The sequence below is a fragment of the Primulina huaijiensis genome, chromosome 2, assembly GCF_012295235.1.
Source record: "Primulina huaijiensis isolate GDHJ02 chromosome 2, ASM1229523v2, whole genome shotgun sequence".
NCBI lineage: Eukaryota > Viridiplantae > Streptophyta > Magnoliopsida > Lamiales > Gesneriaceae > Primulina > Primulina huaijiensis.
This window is the reverse complement of record NC_133307.1, coordinates 22745986-22768364: the sequence shown is the minus strand read 5'-3', so window position 1 is coordinate 22768364 and position 22379 is coordinate 22745986. Positions and strand designations below refer to the sequence as shown.

The 22379-nt window shown below is 30.6% G+C and overlaps 2 protein-coding genes across 2 annotated transcripts; both read left to right on the top strand.

The window, feature by feature from the left end:
* Positions 1 to 14505: 14505 nt before the first annotated feature.
* Positions 14506 to 16903, top strand: LOC140970613 (protein TEEBE-like). Its single transcript, XM_073432422.1, has 3 exons — positions 14506 to 14664; positions 15246 to 15743; positions 16125 to 16903. Exons 1-3 carry the CDS (start codon positions 14586 to 14588, stop codon positions 16649 to 16651), a joined length of 1104 nt encoding a protein of 367 aa, XP_073288523.1. The 5' UTR covers positions 14506 to 14585; the 3' UTR covers positions 16652 to 16903.
* A 3758-nt stretch (positions 16904 to 20661) lies between these two features.
* Positions 20662 to 21917, top strand: LOC140960086 (mitogen-activated protein kinase kinase kinase 20-like). Its single transcript, XM_073418219.1, has one exon. It carries the CDS (start codon positions 20718 to 20720, stop codon positions 21708 to 21710), a length of 993 nt encoding a protein of 330 aa, XP_073274320.1. The 5' UTR covers positions 20662 to 20717; the 3' UTR covers positions 21711 to 21917.
* The last annotated feature ends 462 nt before the right edge of the window (positions 21918 to 22379 follow it).

Sequence of the window (22379 nt, the reverse complement as noted above, 5' to 3'; positions counted from 1 at the left end):
TTATGCTAACATATTTTTAGAATACAAAAAATATAGTCTCTTGCATTGATATTATTTTATATTACTCAGCATGGTTTTTAAAAATATAGAAATTAAAGATATGATAATAATATGCAGATTAATAATATAATAAAATAAATATATAAATAATGATAGTTAATATAATATATTTGATCTTAAACACCCATTATATAATTTTCGTAATAAAAAACAAAAAGATGTCGAAATTCTTTGTTATAAGACAAATCTTATATTTGGATAACTCATACAAAAATATTATTTTTTATGCTAAAATTATTGTTTTTATTGTAAATAAAGATAGTGTTGACACGTCTTACAAAAAAAGATCTGTGAGACCGTCTCATAAGAAACCTAATACTCCAAGATTTCTAATGCATAGCCCCTCATTATTGGTTTAAATTCATAAAAAAATTATATTTCAGATTAAACCCTCTATAATTTTTATTTTCTAGTATTTTATGAAAATATTCAAAGACCGGATAAATAATTATGATTATGTTGAGAAAACCAGAGTGCTGATATTTATTCTTTTTTTTTATTTGACATTTTATTCTTATTTTGGTGAAAAGAAAAACAATACTGAAACTTGAAAAAGAGTCCACTCTTGCTTATCTCTCTATCTTTTGTTGCATTTTTCCTTATTTAAATTTTCAACCTACCCTTAAGATGCTCCCAAGTAAAGCCTTACAACGTGATTAAATATCTTTTTGAAATTTAATGGAAACATGCATCTCTTTTTTTTTAAAAAAAAAAAAATTTATTTTATGTAAAAACCAGTTGATTTGGTTATCGATCAAATTAACTGATTTTAATTTGATTCGTTTTGATCGATTTTTTCGGTTATACAAAAAAATTGATTCGGTTATTAAAATTATCGAACCGACCGAATGTTCACTCCTAAGAGTAATGTAGTTAACATTTGCTTCGAAGTTAACTAACGTAAAGATAATATGAGAAGTTTTTGAACAAAAAATTTATTTTTAGCACATTAATCATAAAAAAATTTAGAAAAAATGACAAGCCTAAATTTGATCATTCATTAAAAAAAAAAACCACATTCAATGATGTGTGGGTGGGAAAAGGTGGGCAATAATCCAAAGAGTAAATCAAGCATTGTGATCCGGAGTCATCTTTCGGATTTCCAACAACTTTGTTAAACCCAAAGAAATTAATAAAATACAAAACTTTAATTCAGTGGTGCAGCCGAGCAGGCAAAATAACTTATTAACAATTATGCCACTTTAATATTGACATTTTATTTAAGCATCACACGCATTATCTATTTTTTTTAGTAAATCATACTATCTTACATTTAATTATTCGTGAGACGGGTTAACATTTCTTATATTTATAATAAAAATTAATATTTTTTTATGAATAAACTAAATAAAATATATGTATCGCAAAATTGACTTATGAGACTGTTTCACAAAAGTTTTTGTGTTGATTTTTGTTAACGTAGAATTATCTGCCACAATTTTGAAATTATTTATATCTTTTCATGTCGGTTAGATTAAAAATTTGACAATTAAAAATATAAACAAGTAATTATTATCACAATTAAAAAAAACACATTTTATGAGAATAATGTATGTGTGAACTGTGATCTGAGGGCATTGCCCCAACTTAGAATATAGATTAGGCAATTTCGATAATTTGATTATACATTTACACATATATTCGATTTCAAAATTATCGAATTTGAGCCGCACTACTTAATATAATTCGACGAACCAAATGAGTCGGGAATAATTAGAAATTTGAATCCCGCCGAGTTCAAATTCAAATAATTTCATTTTTTTTTTCAACTTCGAATATAAATATGATTAATATACCGTTCGATTATATTATTTCCGTAAAATAATATATATAATTGTCACATGAGCTGAACCCAATTATGAGGCCGAGTCACATGGGCTGGCCGACTTCTCATTCCTTTTACATATGCTGGTATTAAATAACTAATTTAATATAGTTTTTCACCACTCTCTTAAAATATTATATAAATATTAGTTAATAATTATGTTTTAAAATATTATATAAAAATTATTTAATAATTATGTTTTTTTTTTAAAAACCCGCATATCAAATTTGGAGCCCCTATTTTATTTAAAATTAAATCATCATATGCACATGCATGTCGTCATTTTCTTTTGTCAGTCTTCGATGGTCATGTGAAAATCATAAAAAGAAGACACTTTTTGTCTGAATTTTTCTTTGGAAATTATCCATAAAATATTGCGTTAATTAAGGAGAGATCATTCGGTGACAAGAATCAGTTCTTTCTGTTGGAAAATAAAGAATTAATTTAATATCGATAAAATTTACACTTTTAGATCTAATATTTTCGTACCAAAATATTTTTGGTCTCTAAACTAAACATATCTGTTGTGAAAAATTAAAAATTTACGGTAAAAAGTAAAAATATCAAACTCTCAACATTATCACACTACACACTTTATAATAATTTTCTCTCAACTCAATTGTGATTTTCTTCACAAATGAGAGATCTATTTATAGAAAATCTTTACAAATAATCCAAAAATAAATTATATCATTACCTTAATCATCACACACAAATTTTAATATTCAACACCTAATTTTACCTAATTTTCAACATTCAATTTTCAATATTAAAATATTAATTTTCAACACTCCCCCTTGTGATGATGATCATAATGATTGTCTTTATTACGTGTTTTTATACTGCCTCGTTAAAAACCTTACTAGGAAAAACCCATTGGGATAAAAACCATAGTAAGGGAAAAAGAGTGCAGTCACGTAAACTCCCCCTCATGTTGACACGAACAATTCTTCACAGATTTCGTAGATTGCGCATCCCAATATTATATATATGCTTTCTGAATATTGTCGTAGGAAGTGTCTTTGTGAAGAGATCTGATGAGTTTTCACTTGATTGAATGTGACGAACATCAATACATTTATTCTTCTCAAGCTCCTTGGTGAATGCGAAGAACTTAGGAGGAATATGTTTAGTTCTGTCGCTTTTTATGTATCCTTCTTTCATTTGAGCAACACATGCAGCATTATCTTCATATAGTATCACAGGCTTCTCGTCGAATGATAATCCGCATGAGATTTGGATATGTTGGGTCATTGATTTTAACCACACACATTCACGGCTTGCTTCATGTAGTGCAATAATCTCGGCATGATTTGATGAAGTTGTTACGAGCGTTTGTTTCTGTGAACGCCAAGAAATTGCAGTGCCTCCACGAGTAAATACATATCCAGTTTGGGAACGTGCCTTGTGTGGATCAGATAAGTATCCAGCATCGGCATAACCAATTATACTTGGATTAGCATCTTTTGAATACAAAAGTCCCAAGTCTGTCGTTCCTCGTAGATAACGGAATATATGTTTAATTCCGTTCCAGTGTCTCTTTGTTGGATATGTGCTAAATCTTGCCAATAAATTTACGGCAAAAGATATATCAGGCTTTGTACAATTTGTAAGATACATAAGGGCACCGATAGCACTTAAATATGGTACTTCTGGACCAAGAATATCTTCATCATCTTCACATGGACGGGATGGATCCTTTTCTATGTTTAATGATCTAACAACCATTGGAGTACTTAAAGGATTTGATTTATCCATATTAAAACGTTTAAGGATCTTTTCTGTATAATTTGTCTGGTGAACAAATATTCCACATTCTTTTTGTTCTATTTGTAAACCCAGACAATACTTGGTTTTTCCAAGATCCTTCATTTCAAATTCTTCCTTAAAGTATGAAACAACTTCTTGAATTTTCTTATTCGTTCCAATTATGCTTAAATCATCAACATATACAGCAATAATTACGCATCCGGATGTTGTTTTCTTAATGAAAAACATAAGGGCATATTGAATTATTTACATATCTTTTTTTCATCAAGTGATCACTTAGCCGATTATACCACATTCGGTCGGATTGCTTTAACCCATATAATGATCTTTGTAATTTCACAGAATAACATTCTCTGGGTTTTGAGTTTTGTGGTTTAGGCATCTTAAATCCTTCAGGGATTTTCATATATATATATATATATTACTTTCAAGTGATCCATATAAGTAAGCTGTAACAACATCCATAAGACGCATTTCTAAATTTTCAGATACTGCCAGGCTAATCAAATACCGAAACGTAATTGCATCCATCACGGGAGAATACGTTTCTTCATAATCAATTCCAGGCCTTTGAGAAAAACCTCGTGCAACAAGTCGAGCTTTATATCTTACTATTTCATTTTTCTCATTTCGCTTTTAAATAAAAACCCATTTGTATCTAACAGGTTTTACACCTTCAGGTGTAAGGACTATAGGTCCAAAAATATTACGTTTATTTAGCGAATTCAATTCAACCTGGATGTCATCTTTTCATTTTATCCAATCCTGTCGATTTTTACATTCAGCAAAAGATTTTGGTTCATGATCTTCATTATCATTTATGATGTCGATTGCCACATTATATGAAAATATATCATCAATTTCTTCTATATATTTTCGGTTCCATATTTTTCCAGTATTAATATAATTGATAGAGATTTCATGATTCTCGTCAGTTTGTGGTTTTGACAGAACATTTTCATCATCATGTGTTTCTTCAGGAACATCATTCTCTATTTTGTGATCATTGTGTTTCTCTATGAATTTTCTTTTTCGAGGATTTTTATCCTTGGAACCGACTGGCCTTCCACGCTTCAGGCATTTTACGACATCATGACTTTGTTCAATTTGTTTCTTTGGAATTTCAATTCGAGCAGGAGCATTTACAGCATGTATATATGATTTAGTTAATCTTTTTTATCTGTAAATGCATCTGGTATTTGATTTTCTATTCTTTGCAAGTGCACAATTTACTGTACATCTTTTTCACATTGTTGTGTTCTTGGATCCATATGTAACAATAATGATACATACTATGTAATTTCTTTTTCGGTATGTTTCTTGTCTTCCTAACATTGGGAAGATTTCCTCATTAAAATGACAATCAGCAAAACGTTCTGTGAACACGTCGTCTGTCTGAGGTTCAAGATATCGAATGATTGATGGACTATCATAACCGATATAAATTTCAATCTTTCTTTAAGGTCTCATTTTCTTTCGTTAAGTGTGGTGCAATAGGCACATACACCATACATCCAAAAATTCTCAAATGAGAAATGTCTGGTTCTTTACCAAATGCAAGCAGCAATGGAGAATATTTATGATATGCACTTGGTCTGATGCGAATTAATGAAGCAGCATGTAAAATTGCATGTCCACATATAGAAATAGGGAGCTTTGTTTTCATAATCATTGGTCTAGCAATCATTTGCAGACGTTTAATCAATGATTCAGCCAATCCATTCTGTGTATGTACATGAGCAACATGATGCTCAACAATGATTCCCATAGACATACAATAATCATGAAAGTCTGGGAAGTAAATTCACCAGTATTATCAAGTCTAATTTTCTTGATTGTCTAATCGAGAAATTGATTCCTTAATTTTATTATTTGAGCAAATAATCTTGCAAATGCAACATTTCGAGTTGACAATAAACATACATGTGACCATCTGCTGGAGGCATCAATCAATACCATAAAGTATCTGAATGGTCCACATGGTGGATGGATTGGTCCACAAATATCACCCTGAATACGTTCAAGAAACATTGGTGATTCAGTTTGGATTTTGGCTGGTGATGGTCTTATAATAAGTTTTCCAAGAGAACATGCTTTACATTGAAACTTATTATTCTGAAAGATCTTCTGGTCTTTCAACGGATGACCATGTGTATTTTCTATAATTCTTCGCATCATTGTTGAACCAGGATGTCCTAATCGATCATGCCAATTGGTTAATATTGAAGAATTATCAATTACCATGTTTGATTCAATGGGACGTATATGTGTATAATGCAATCCAGTAGGGAGCATTGGTAGTTTTTCAATCACATATTTCTTTCCTGATTTATATGTGGTAAGACACATATATTTCTCATTCCCTTCATTCATTGTTTGAGTATCATACCCATGGGAATATATATCATTAAAACTCAACAAATTTCTTTTCGATTGTGGTGAATACAAAGCATCATTGATCAAAAATTTTGTACCATTAGGTAACAAAAATTGTGCTTTACCACATCCTTTAATCAAGTCTACAGGACCTGATATTGTATTCACCATTGTTTTTGTTGGTTTTAGTTCCAAAAAATATATTTTATCTCGGAGGATAGTGTGCGTTGTACCACTATCAGGTATGCAAACTTCAGCTTGGTTCATAGCATTTTCCATATTTGAACTTCAAAAAAATATGCAATGAAATAAAATTACTGACAATTAAATACAATACAATATAACACACTATAAAATATTATCATACGAGTACATGAAAAAATAAAATATTTTACACATTTATTCCACCAGCAAATTGATCATTATCTGAGAAATCAATCAGAAAATCTCCAGCATCAAAATGAGTTGAACCACTCAAAGGTTCATTGTGTTCAGTAAAGTTGGTCTCCTTTTCTTTCCCCTTTATTGATTTTTTATAAAGTTTACAAAGATGCTCAGGGGATCGACAAATATGGGACCAATGTCCTGGAGTACCACATCTGAAACAAGAACTTTCAAATCTTTTTGAGTGATTCTCATTAACACTCATATTCTCTTGATGCCTTTTCGGTGGATGGTTTGGGACGCTCTTTTGAGATGAGTTATAGAAATAACTATCTCGATTATTTTCAAAACCACGGCCGCGTCCACGACCACGACCACTTCCACGTCCACGACCACGACCACGACCACGACCTCGACCAAAACCAAAACCAAAACCTTGTCTATAACTTTGATTTTTGTTTCCAGGTTTAAATTCATTTTTTCTTACGACATTTAATTCAGGAAATGCCGTTGAACCAGTGGGTCGTGCCTGATGATTTCTCATTAAAAGCTCATTATTCTTTTCCGTCACAAGGAGACAGACGATTAGTTCAGAATATCTCGAAAATCCACGCACTCTATATTGTTGTTGTAGAGTTATATTCGATGGGTGAAAAGTGGAAAATGTTTTTTCAAGCATTTCCAATTCAGTAATCTCATGCCCACAAAATTTCAGTTGCGAGATTATTCGATACATCGTCGAGTTGTAATCACTGACTTTCTTAAATCTTGGAATCTCAACGTATTCCATTCATCGCGGGCGGTCGGAAGTATAACTTCCCTTATATGTTCGAATATTTCTTTTAATCCCTTCCACAAAGCCATGTGATCTTTTTCAATCAGATATTCACATTTTAATCACTCGTCGAGATGTCGATGCAAAAATATCATGGCTCTTGCCTTTTCTTGTGATGTGCATATGTCATTTTCTTTTATGGTCTCATTTAGACCTAATGACTCAAGATGCATTTCTACATCGAGAGTCCATGACATATAATTTTTCCCCGTAATGTCGAGTGCAACAAATTCGAGCTTTGTCAAGTTTGACATGGTGGTACTAAAAAAATTATGATGCATTTTATTAGTTAATGAATATTGCAATACAAAGTAATGGATAAACAACAAATACAAGCATTCGTAAAAATAAAGAAAACACACGAGAAGGATATTCTCCGATAAGTACAAGATTCGTGAGTATTATAACCAAAATAATTAAAAATAACTTTGTGAAAGCTATCTTCTTTTTTCTTCAAAAATTTGATAAAGAATAATTTTAGAGAAGAAGAGAAAGTTGGAGTGATTGAATATGTTTGTGAGATCATATTTATAGGGCAAAAACTAGCCGTTTTGTTACCGTTTATGACCGTTGGTGTACAAGAAAATAAATGTATGTATTTGTATAATTTTATGGTAATAATATGGTGTATATAATATTAGTAATGTTTTAAATAATTATGTATATCATATCACAATATTATAATGAGGTGTCATAAGATATTTTGTTTAAAAACCTTATAGACTTTTATACTTGTCGTATCCCTTACCGGGAGTGTGGGATGTCGTCTTAACATCCTCCCAGGATTTATAACAAGTTTTTTGAAAAATTTATTTTTATTATTTATAATAACATTATATTATATATTAAATATATAAACAATAAATAAATAAACAATAAAATAAATATTATTATTTTTGTTACCTTTTTCTTCTGTTTTGGAGCTTGAAAAAATATGGAGGACTTTTAGAGCTTCGTGCTGATAACGTGTTGTGAAAAAGTAAAAATTTACGGTAAAAAGTAAAAATCTCAAACTCTCAAAATTATCACATTACACACTTTATAATATTTTTCTCTCAACTCAAGTGTGATTTTTTTCACAAATGAGATATCTATTTATAGAAAATCTTTACAAATAATCCAAAAATAAATTACATCATTACTTTCATCATCACACACAAATTTCAATATTCAACACCTAATTTTACCTAATTTTCAACATTCAAATATTCAACATTCAATATTCAAATATTCAACATTCAATATTTAAATATTCAATATTAAAATATTAATTTTCAACAATATCAACCCAATATTTTGAAATTTGTAAGTTGTAACACAATTAATCCTTGTCGTTTATTTTATGGTTAAATATATTTTTGAAGACTAATTTATGATATTTATTAAATTCTAGGGACCAAAATTAATCCTGAAACTCCCAATTTTTTTATTTTAGTTATAAAAATAATTTTTTCCTCTTAAGTTTTAATATAAAAATAAAAGATAAAAAATTATTAAAATTTTATTTTAAAAACAATTTTGATTACTTAATTTAAAAATAATCAAATGCTTACAACTTAATTTTAATAAATTTAAAAGTTATAGAAATCTTATATTCAAAATAATAATAATAATAATAATAATAATATTCTTACAATAATATTTAAGCAAAATCAAACTTATATTTATAAAAAATTATAAAATTTAGTATGTGAACTAACAAAGTTTATAATAATGAAATTTTTTTGATAAAAATTAATCGATCGTTTATAATTTTTTATTTAAAAATGATTTATTGTATAAGTTTTTAACTAAAATTTTTAATTAATTTTGATTTGTTTATATAAGTTTTTTTGTGCTAATAACTTATGTACAAAATTAATATAAAATTTTGTTCATATATATAATCAATATATATTTTTATTGTACATATTATATTATTTAGCTTCTTTATCTTCGCCAAAATTTAATTTTCTATTTTTTTTTCATTTTCGGGACCTAAAATATAATAAATATGATAATGTAGTCCTTATCATTATATTTAAACATAAAATAAAAAATGAGGACTAATTTTTTTATATTTTTAATGTTTATAAAGATTAAAAGTGTTAGAGTTGAAATGTTTATGGACGAAAATTGTTTCCAGGACTTAAAAATTTAATATTTAGAAAATAAAAATAAAAATAAAAATTCATTAAAATATCGGTAAATTTCAGAAAAATACTTAAATGAATGTTTCAATTAAGATTCAGTACATAATCATAATTTTTTAAGATTCATTACCTGACATATCCATACTTTTAATTTTGAATCCTCATAAAGCAAAATTTACATTTTTACCCTTTATTATTTAAATAAATATATTATTTTATCTACAAAAATTATATCTCTCTTCTCCATTTAAAATATAATTTTAAAAAAATATTGTTTGTCAATTATCATGGAATAAAAGTAAAGACTTATTTTGACATACAATGTACCTATTATGGGGTTTCAGATACTTGATTTCGCTCTTTGAATACTCCAAATATATAAGAAAATACTATATTTTCGAGCATTCGCCATAAATTCAGTCATTGTTGTTCTTTTCATGAAAAATGCATTAGGATGACTTATTCATGTCATTTTATTTTTTAAAAAAAAAACATAGGTCATCACTCATCATGAAATAAGATTAAATATTTATTTTGACCTACAAAATACATGTTTTGGAGTCCCAAATGCTTGATTTGACTATTTGAATACTCCAAATGTGTAAGAAAATACTGGATCTTCGAGCTATCACAATACATTCAATAATTATTGGTCTTTTCATTGAAAATGCTTTAAGATGACTTATTTATGTCATCTAATTTTTGAAAAAACACAGTTTCTTACTCATTGTTGAATTTGAAAAAATACTTATTTTGATCGATAAAATACCTATTTTGGGGTTTCAAATATTTGATTTCGCTATTTGAATACTTCAAATGTGTAAGAAAATACTTAAGTTTCAAGTAATATTAAGTGACTTTTGATGGTGTAATTTGTGAAATTAAAATGTGATACTTAAATTGGTACAAAGAATATCTAATTAGAGTCTATAAATACATGATTTTACCCCGTAAATACTCATATTCAATTATTTGAGGATGCCAAAATATAATTTGAAGTTAATATTAAGTGACACCAATGATAATATTCGTGAAGTAAAAATGTGATACCTAAATTAATACAAATAATACATAATTCGAGTTCAAAAACACTTGATTTTACCTTTTAAATACTCAAATTCTATTGAGTATGTCAAAATATATAGTTTGAAAATAATATTGAATGTTCTTTGATGATGAGATTTGTGAATAAAAAACGTGTTACTTAAATTGGTACAAATTGTACCTAATTTGATTTGACATATACTTGATTTTACCCTTTTAAGACTCAATTTTGATTATTTTGGGATACAAAAAAAATAGTTTCAAGTAATATTGAGTGGCTTTTGATGTGTCATTTGTGAGGTTAAAATCTGATACCTAAATTAGTAAAAAAATATATCTAATTCGAGTCTACCAATACTTAATTTTACTCCCTAAATGAGAAGTACTTTAATTTGAGTTTGCAAATACTTGATTTCGTAAATGAGATACTCACAATATGTATTAAAATACTGAATATTCGAATAAGCAACGTAAGTTCACCAAGTGTTAGTATTTTTATAGAAGATATATTTGGATGACATATTCATCTCATTTAATATTTTTTTTAAAAAAACAAATTCTCAACTAAGCATGAAAATTTTAAAGTACTTAGTTTTACTTGAGAAGTAACTAATTTGAGTTTGCAAATACTTGATTTCGTAAATGAGATACTCACAATATGTATTAAAATACCAGATATTCGAATAGGCAACGTAAGTTCAACAACTATTGATATTTCCATGGAATAAACATTTGGATGACATATTCATCTCATTTAATATTTTTTATGTAAAAGAAAAAACAAATTCCTAACTAAGCATAGAAATTTTAAAGTACTTATTTTTATTTGAGAAATACCTAATTTGATATTGCAAATATTTGATTTGGTACATGAGATACTTATAATAAGTAATTGAATACTGATATTCGAATATGCAACGTCATATCACCAAATGTTTATCTTTTCTTGGAAGATGCATTTGGATGACATATTCATCTCATTTAATATTTTTTTGTAAAAACAAAAAAAAAAAAGCCAAAGAAAAAAAATTCCCAAGTAAGTATTTAAATTTTAAAATACTCAGTTTTACTTAAGAAGTATCTAATTTGAGTTTGCAAATACTTGATATCTTGAATGAGATACTCACAATATGTATTAAAATACTGGATATTCGAATAGACAACGTAAGTTCATCAAGTATTGATTTTTTCATGGAAGATGTATTGATATGAAGAGTATCTAAATTGGTGAAGTTAAAATATTATAGCTAAACTGATAGAAAGAGTATCTAATGCGAGTTCGCAAATATTTGATTTTACTCCCAAAATATTTATATCCAACTATTTGGAGATGTTAAATTATATAATTTGAAGTTAATATTGAGTGGTCTTTGGATGACATTCGTGAAGTAAAAATGTGATACCTAAATTAATACAAATAATACATAATACGAGTTTACAAATACTTTATTTTACCATTTAAGTACTCAAATTCGATTATTTGATGATGTCAAAATATATAATTTGAAGTCAATATCGAGTGGATGATGAGATCCGTGAAATAAAAATGTGATACATAAAATGTTACAAGTATTACATAATTAGATTCAACTGATAATTGATTTTACCCTTTAAAAACTCAAATTTGATAATAAGTATAATGAAATAATATTGATACATATAATGAAATATTACCAAAAAATATTATGAAAGAATACTGATGAGGATAATATCAAATAAAGTATTGCTTTATCATTTAATGAATACCAACAAGTATTGTGAATGAATATTAATGATATTATAAATCAATACTCATAAGTATAAAGAAAAAAAACACTAATAAGTATAATGAATAATCACCAATAAGTAGTATGTCAAATAAGTCTAATTGTCAAATAAGTCATTCAATGAATATCAAAAAGTATTGTCAATTAATATTGATGAATATTTTAAATCATTAATCCAAGAATCGATAGATATGCTTAAAGTGCAAATTTCAAGCTCATTTACGAACTATGTTCATAATGTATTTCTCAATTAGTCCATGATTAATAATGAACTGTGTTTATTTATTTAAATGACATGAATAAGTATCCTAATGAATTTTCCATGGAAATATTGCCTATTCGAAATATCCAGTATTTTAATGCATATTGTGAGTATCTTATTTACGAAATCAAGTATTTGCAAACTCGGATTAGGTACTTCTCAAGTAAAACGAAGTACTTTAAAATTTTCATGCCTATTTGAGAATTTTTTTACCAAAAAAATATTAAATAAGATGAATATGTAATCCAAATGCATCTTTCATGGAAAGACCAATACTTGGTGAATTTACGTTGCATATTCGAATATCCAGTAGTCTATTACATATTATGAGTATCTCGTGTACCAAATCAAGTATTTGCAATATGAAATTAGGTACTTCTTAAGTAAAATCAAGTACTTTTAAATATTCATGTTTATTTGAGAATTTGTTTTTCTTTTACAAAAAAATATTAAATGAGATGAATATGTAATCCAAATGCATCTTTCATATAAAGACAAACACTTGGTGAACTTAATTTGCATATTCGAATATCCAGTATTCTATTACATATTATGAGTATATCATGTACCGAATCAAATCTTTGCAATATGAATACTTCTCAAGTAAAACTAAGTACTTTAAATTTTTCATGTTAATTTGATAATTTTTTTTTACAAAAATATATTAAATTAGATAAATATGTCATCCAAACGAATCTTCCATGGAAAGCCAACACTTGGTGAACTTACATTCGAATATCCAGTATTCTATTACATAATATGAGTATCTCATGTACCAAATCGAGTATTTGCAAACTCAAATTAGGTACTTTTCATCCAAATGCATATTCCATGGAAATACCAACACTTGGAGAATTTACGTTGTCTATTCGAATATCCAATATTTAATACATATTGTGAGGATCTCATTTACGAAATCAAGTATTTTCCAACTCAAATTAAGTACTTTAAAATTTTCATTCTTATTCGAGAATTTGTTTTTTTTACAAAAAATATATTAAATGAGATGAATATATCATCCAAATGCATCTTTCATGGAAAGCCAACACTTAGTTAACTTACGTTGCATATTTGAATATCCTGTATTCTATTACATATTATGAGTATCTCCTATATCAAATCAAGTATTTACAAACTCAAATTAGGCACTTCTCATCCAAATGCATATTCCATGGAAATATCAATAATTGGACTATTGGAGAACTAACGTTGCCTATTCGAATATCCAATATTGTAATACATATTGTGGGTATCTCATTTACGAAATCAAATGTTTGCCAATTCAAATTAAGTATTTCTCAAGTAAAACTAATTACTTTAAAATTTTCATTCTTATTTGAGAATTTGTTTATTTTTTTTACAAAAAAAATATTAAATGAGATGAATATGTCATCCAAATGCATTTTCAATTGAAATACCAATACTCAGTGAATTTACGTTGTCTATTCGAATATCAAGTATTTTAATACATATTGTGAGTATCTCATTTACGAAATCAAGTATTTGCAAACTCAAAATAGGTATTTCTCAAGTAAAACTAAGTACTTTTGAATTTAAATGCTTAGTTTGGAATTTGATTTTTTTACAAAAAATAATTAAATGAGATGAATATGTTATCAAAATACACCTTTCATGAAAAGACAGACAATGACTGAATTTATAGGGATCGTTCGAAGATTCAGTATTTTCTTACACATTTGGAGTATTCAAATAAGAAAATAAAGTATTTGAAACACCATAATGGGTACTAATACTTTGATAGATGATAAACACACAATTAATTGGGTGAATAAAATTTTATTTTTATTAAAATAATAAAAGGGAAAGAATGTAAATTTATCTTTGTAGGTAGTTAAAACTAAGATGGTAGTGTTGTCAGGTATTAATTTGTAAAAAAAACATATCTAGGTACTGAATTTTAAATCAAAGATGGACAGATTTATTTTTTTCAAAGTTGGCCTTGACATATTCAACCTTCTACACCAACAATAAATATGCCATACGTGTACATAATGGGATTCGACCATCTTCTGAAGCTGGCTCTATAATAACAGTCCTGAGGCATTGTATATTTGTATTACACCAGTTCTGCTTCCCCTACATATCTTTATCGTGCTTTCTGTGAGAAAAAATGGCGAAATTTCACTTCTTGCTATCTCTCTACGTTCTCTACACAGTTTCTGCTCTTGCCCCACCACCTCCTTTAGAAGGTATGCCTAATGGTTTTGATACTTCGATTTGTATTTTTGAGACCAATGTGTATGTATAGAAGTAGATCTTTGATACTGCATTGTTCTTGGGCCATTTTTGAAATGCACATCTTCATTCAAAAAGTCTGATATTTCTGCAAAAAACTCACTCATCGGTATCTCATGGGATTTGCTCTGTTAAATGAATACAGTTTCGAATCTCTCATTATTGGCTTTTTCTAATGCTTTTGAGTTGAATAGAGTTCGAACTCTGGCTTAGTGCGGGAATATGCCCACTAGTTTGAATTAATTTTTAAATAATTTCCATTGTTCTATTGTATGAAAAATCAGTGTTATGTAGGTAAGTAGCATTAAATACATAGAGAAATCTCATGAAAGTCACTAATATGAGCTTGATTCTGTTCATGACAATATGAATCTAAAACTGAGCCGATTAGCCAGCAGCTCAAGCTCCTCCTACTTTATTCTGAGCTCCCATTTTTTTTACTCCAATGGTCACTTTTTTGTATATCTGGTCTAAGAAATAGGTAAAGATTTGATTTTACTCAAGCTTAAAATCCATTTTTTTGACGTTATTCCAGGACTCCTTCCTAATGGCAACTTTGAGGAAACACCAAAGCCAACTGACATCAACAAAACTGTCCTCAAAGGCAAATTCTCACTCCCAAAATGGGAAATCAATGGCCTGGTGGAGTACATCGCCGGAGGTCCGCAGCCGGGAGGGATGTACTTCGCTGTTGCTCACGGCATCCATGCCGTGCGACTTGGGAACGAGGCCTCGATATCCCAAACTATCCCTGTCAAAAATGGCACGTTTTATGCACTCACATTTGGTGCATCAAGAACTTGTGCACAAGACGAGGTGTTGAGAGTTTCTGTGTACCCTCAAACAGGGGATCTTCCCTTGCAGACTCTGTATGCTAGTAATGGTGGTGATATTTACGGCTGGGGATTCAGGGCTAATTCCAATTTTGCAAAGGTGGCTTTCGAGAATCCTGGGAAACAGGAGAATCCAGCTTGCGGTCCTTTGTTGGATGTTGTTGCCATTAAAGAGCTTTCCCCTCCAGGGTTCACTAAAGGTTTATATCTCAAATTCTAGTATTTTACTTCTTGATCTAAATTCATATGTGCTGATAAGAATGACTAACATGATAGATTTGATGTTGAAATGATTGCAAGTAGGGTTCAAAATTATCCAATCAAGCTATAATCTCTTGCAATTTGATTCAAGTTTGACTTCGAAATTTATTCGGCAAACTCGAGTAGGCTCCTGATGTTAGTTCTGTTGAATTAATGCTCGAGTTATACTCAAACTCACAAGTTTAGTTACCTATTTACTTAATTTATCAAGTACACATTAGTAAAGATCATGAAATTAACAGCAAGCTAACCTGTTTGATGATGTACATGTTAAATTTTATATGGCCATTACATTTGTGTGCCTTTGTAATTTTCTGCAGCTAACCTGGTTAAGAATCATGGATTTGAGGAGGGTCCTCATCTTTTGATCAACTCTACTAATGGCGTCCTCCTTCCGCCAAAACAAGAAGATGCCACCTCCCCACTTCCTGGCTGGATCATCGAGTCGCTCAAGGCTGTAAAGTTCATAGATTCCAAACATTTCAACGTCCCATTCGGACAAGCTGCGGTAGAACTTCTTGCAGGAAGAGAGAGTGCCATTGCACAAGTCATTAGAACAGTCCCTAAAAAGGTCTACACTCTTACCTTTTCTGTTGGAGATGCAAAGAATGGGTGCCACGGATCCATGTTGGTCGAAGCATTTGCTGCCAAATCTACTATGAAAGCTCCCTTCCAATCTGAAGGAATGGGCAAGTTCAAGACTTACAGTTTCCAGTTCACGGCTATTTTGGACCGGACCAGATTGACTTTTTTCAGCTCGTATTACCATACAAAAATCAAGGACTTTGGAACCCTTTGCGGCCCAGTTCTTGATGAAGTTCGGGTTTTTCCAGCTGCTAAGATCTGATGTCTTTGCATAGGTACTTGAGGCACGTGTGGGTTAATATATATGTAATGGAGTTATAGTATTGCGTATCTGTATTTGCATAAACTATGAAGATTTTTGTTCTTCATTAATATTAGAGATGTAGGCCGAGGATGATCCATTACGTGGCATGCTTTTTATGCCCGTCTTCCGTGCCTTGTGTATCTTTTTTCCACATCTATTTCTGAATCCAAATCCTTTACGTTTCTGGAAAAAGTAGGGGAGAGTAGTATATATGTGAATGTTATGATCCTGATGAAGCACCAACATTAGGAATATACAAAAAAATGCAGCAACATTTTCACATATGTTGGATTGCGTACCAAGTTGTATGTAATAAAAGCATGCAACTTTTAGAATAAAAGCAAAAAATATCCATGTTTATCGGATAAACACTTGGAGTAGCATAAAGTTCTAGCAATCATAAAGAGGAATGGGTGTTGGAAAAAAATACAAGAATTCGTCTTTTAAGTAGGAGAACAAAATTTCAGTCTGCCGGAATACACGAGGAAATTGTAGAAATAGGATAAGTTAGATTATAAGATTCATGACAATGTTTCAATCTCCTTTGATGTGCCGTATAGCGGTATAGGAGGCAAGTAATTGTACAACCATTCTGTCAAATAGCACCCGTAATAGCTCAAACAAAATCATTACTTTTTAAAACTAAATCTAGAATATTTACTACACAAACGAAGTATCATCAAAGGCAACCTGTTGATAATAAAATCTGCATGTCAAAATTGTACGTGTTTTTGCTTCTATTTTCAAATCTCACAAGCAAAAACACAATGTATATCATACATTATGCTATAATCAAATTGTTTCACCACGGTTCACTCCACTTAAAGCATGTTTCACCAGCTGCTAAGCTGCTTTTGGATCTTTGAATTATGAGAAGACTTCCGCCTTTGTCTTTGAAAGTGTTTCTGGAAGTTATAGCCTTCCTTCTCCCACGAGCTGATTGAATTGCATGTTTCCGTATTTTATTTAGATACTTTATCAGTTCAGGGGTTTTTTCATTACGCTCTTCTTCAGAATCAGAATCAGCTTGGGTTTCGACCCCTAGTATCATTCTCGGGCTTGGCCAGTCCATCTTCTCTGGGGTCGTGTCCTATTTGGCTATTTTCCTTACAAGAATCTTGACTACAGTCAAGTTTAAGATCTCCTTCCTGCAAACACAATTTTTGGTTCACTTGCTCAGTTTGAAATACCAATTAAATCTTGATATATTAGTCTTATTCAGAAACAAAGCTAAAATATTCATCGTCAACTCCTGCCACCACATTTCTTAATATTCACCACAAGCCTAAAGTGGGGGAATCAGAGGATCTAAAGTAAATTTATAAATAAGTGAAGAGTAACCTTTCCAATCATACACAACGACTCAAAATTTGATAAGCTTCCATTGCTGGTCCCTTTAATGGTGTCTCCATCATCGATTCCTTCAGAATCTGAACTTTGATCCTTCTCAACATCCACGTCAATGAACTATAAAAACAGCAGAGACCAGAAGTTTTAGCCATAACTATTTTTAAGTCAAAGATCATTTGAATATCGATTTATCATTTGAAAGTGTAACTACAAAGAATAAACAATTCAAAAATATTGACCGGGTACAACAATAAATTTTCCTAACAAATTTATACAAACTAAGAAGACTTGGGTGAGCTAGCCTTTTCAATTTGAATAATTAGAAAAAGAAGAACAGAAATCCCATATTGCATGGCATTTCGGCTTATCAGACCCATCACTATTTAAAAAAGCAAAATAACATCTAGTTTTCATTGACCGAGTACAACAATAAAGTTTCCTAACAAATTTCTACGTACAGACTGTGGAGTTTAGTTGTAAGTTGTATCACAATCCATTTACCCCTTTACTATTTGCTTTCAGGATTAAATCAAATAGTTCAACTTCAACTTTCACTGAAAGTAATCAGCCACAATGCATCAAAGTCACAACATCACCATTCACCGGTCCAGTATATCGTATCTCTGGTCTATTTCTTGACACCCACTAACATTAATGTCTTTTCCACAAATAGCCACAAACTTAATACAAATTTCCCGAAAGCTGCATTATGTACTCTTTCAGCTATATTATTTTAGTCACCTCCAGAGCACAAATTCAATCTATAACTGGCAAAATATGACTTATGTGTTCTTTTGAGGTGGTAATATAACCAGAAAGAACAAGAAATGTTATCTTGCATCCTTCTCGATTTGGAGACAAGATGAAATTAGAACATCTGGCATCAAGACCTGAATTTTCATGGTGGTGGATTTCCAGAGAAAAAATTCTCAACACATCATATGGCTGATACAAGATAACACTTAGAGTGGATAACCTTGGATGTGTGACATGATAACGCAGTGCCGATTGCAATCCACAGCATGTGGAACGGGAAAGCCATGTTCATCCAGATCCTGTGGAGAATAGTACAAAGTAAACAAAACCAACTCAATGTGAACGGCAGAAGCAGAACACTATTTGTTTCTTCCAATAAAAGAACCAAACGGAAACTAAAATAATAATTAAGCATACGGAAACCTTCATGAAGGCAAATTCTTTGAGAGCAGCTAATCGTGACAAGTACAGCCAAGTATAGCTACTTCGATGCCTTAAATAATCACGTTTAGAATTGACTTCCCCGAATGAAGTCCTACCAAGCCTGTGTAACTTCATTACAAGAATTGTACCATCTTCTGTAGCAACCTCAAATATATCTTTAACATAAGGAAAAATGAAAAAAAGTTAGTGTTAAAGATAGGGAAACTGTAAAACTTAAGTAGAGTACTAGGCAAACATACCAGACTCCTTCAACCACACCGATTTGACGACCAACAGCATCAAATATTCCACGATTAACCATCGTCTTTATGGCGAGAAAATCATAGCCCAGGTAAGTGAGCCGTGGGATGATGACTTGGCTTTCGGCTCACTTAATCCTATAATATTTTTGAAAAATAAGAAAAGGGCGTTTCAGATTTGAATGTATTTTAAATTGTTAATAAAAAATATACTTTTACAAAATCAGTTGACGTACAAAAACCAATTAAGGCTGTTTAATTTGATGATCACATAATTAATAAATATTTTTAAATATTAAGTAATTAAACTATTTCAGCCATGATCGCAAATAAATTTGCAAGCATTTATTATTTAAGATAAGAATTCATTTAAAGAATATGTTTAAGCAATAATTTTAGTAAAAGATTCCCTTTTTAAAAAAATTAAGTTGATAAAGGGTGCACACTTAGATGGAAAAAAAAGCTAGATTTCATAATTTTGGAAGATATTATGACAAATTTTTTTTTTATTTGGAAGATTATGACAATTTTCACATAACATTAATATTTTTTTTTTGACAAAAACTCCTATGATATCGTCTCACGGGTCAATGTTGTGAGACGCTTCAATCCGACTCGATTCATGAAAAATATTATTTTTAATGTCAAAAATGTTATTTTTCTTTATAAATATAGATCAAGTCAATTAATCTCACAAATATAGATCTGCGATATCGTATCAGAAGAGACTTAATTTTTTTTTTAAAGTATGAAATTAATCAATATCTTGTAAATTTGTAGCTCAATATTTTTATATATATTAAAGCTTTTTTAAAACAATTTAATTTTAATTTGCAAAAGCTACATATGTTCATGTTTTTTAAATGCATGAAGGCAAATTGGTCTCCTGCTATATTTTTTAAAAACAATCTATTTACAAAGTAAAAGATATGTTCGATGTAGTTAACGTAAAATAAGGAAGCTTTTAGAACCCAATCCAAGAAAATCCAACTGAAGAAAATCCTAAGCAAACAATCCGACACAAGTGTGTACAAATTACTCGATTACGATAAGTTGGATTCTAATACACATGAAGAAACCTGATGGAAATTGAATGATTTGATATGTACGTGTTTCTAACTACCGAATCCAAACCGTACTTGAATTCAAAAAATATTATATATACTCGGCCAATCTACATACATGGGCAGCCTCCATTGTTTTCAAGATTGCAAAGAAACGAAGAACTAATTAAGATGCATTGGATCAGAGGAGAAACTTTGGGCAGAGGGGGTTTTGCCTTTGTCTCTAAAGGCACAACCCGACAAGATGGCTGCCTCAGTAATATTCCACCCATCGTCGCTGTCAAATCTTCTAAATCATCCCACTCCAACTCTCTTCTCAAAGAAAAGAAGCTGCTCGATCGGTTCAATCATTGTCCCTTCATCATCCGATATTTCGGGGACGACACCACCCTAGAAGATGGCCAGGAACTATACAATATTTTTCTCGAGTACGCATCTGGAGGTTGTTTGGCAGATATCATCAAATCTTGCGGCGGCAAAGGTTTGCCGGAGCCTGTTATCAAAAATCACACGAGATCGATTCTCACGGCTCTTTCTCATATGCACGCACTCGGGTATGTGCACTGCGATATTAAGCCACACAACGTCTTACTGGTTAAAGATGGTGACGAGAAAACGAGTGCGAACACTTTTGGCGAAGAAACTGCAAAGCTCGCAGATCTCGGAAGTGCTATTAACATGCGTGGCGGCGATGATGAGGATGTCGGGGGATTCAGGGGCACCGTTCTTTATGCGGCACCGGAGTCGATAGCCAATCAAACATACGTACCTCAATCAGATGTTTGGTCTTTGGGATGCACCCTCTTGTTCATGTTGACTGGGAAATCGCCTTGGAAGTTCGACAACCGGACGACTGCCGCGGATGTGATGATGACGATCGGCTGTAGTGATCAGATTCCGGAGATCCCGAGTACTAAGAAGATTTCGAAAGAGGCCGTAGATTTTCTCAAGAAGTGTTTTGTTAAGGATCCAAGATCAAGATGTACTGCCGACATGCTTCTAGATCATCCCTTTGTCAAAGCTAGCAACGCCTCCCCTCATGCCGGAAAATGCAGCAGCCACCACCACCACCGTTATCTCACCTCAAGATTATCTCACGGCATCAGTTCATTGGTCCCCAGCTGTTTTCATGTCGTTGATTCCGCTGCAGTCCGTCCTATTTAATGTAATCGACGGCAGAACAATTAATCAAGTTGTAAATATATAGATCGATTCATTTGAACGTGTTGCTGTAGTAATATTAGCATGGGATTCTTCCACGAATGTTTTCTTCTTAATTTGCAACCATATAATTAGATAGAATTTCATTAGTTATTGCCAGAAACCCGAAGCGTAGCATAGAACATTTTCCAAATTTCCGAAAGCATTAAGCATGCACCAAGCCTCCCCATTCACTCTTTTTTGTCCAAGGCGGAAGCAGCCCAGTCCGGTGTATAATAAGCGATTGCAGCATCGGAAGTATTCATGAATTCATACGATGAAAGCAACAAAAATAAAACAATAAATAGCCCGAATTAGAGAACATTTCATGGATTTTAACGTGTGCAGCATAATGCTTTATTATCGCCAAGTGAGCTGAGTATTCGTGCCAAATATACAATATTCAATTAGTTAATTTAATAGCTTTTGATAAAAAAATATCGAAAAATATATATCAAGTTATTAGATTAAAATTAAAATTTGATAAATTATATGACTAAAATTCTAAACAAGCCAATTTATATAACTAAGGTTGTAATTTTTCCCCTCATTAATACACATGAATATGAGAGTAACTTAAAAAAAAAAAACATTCAGTTAAACTAGATGCAAATTAATTTGAAACATTTATAT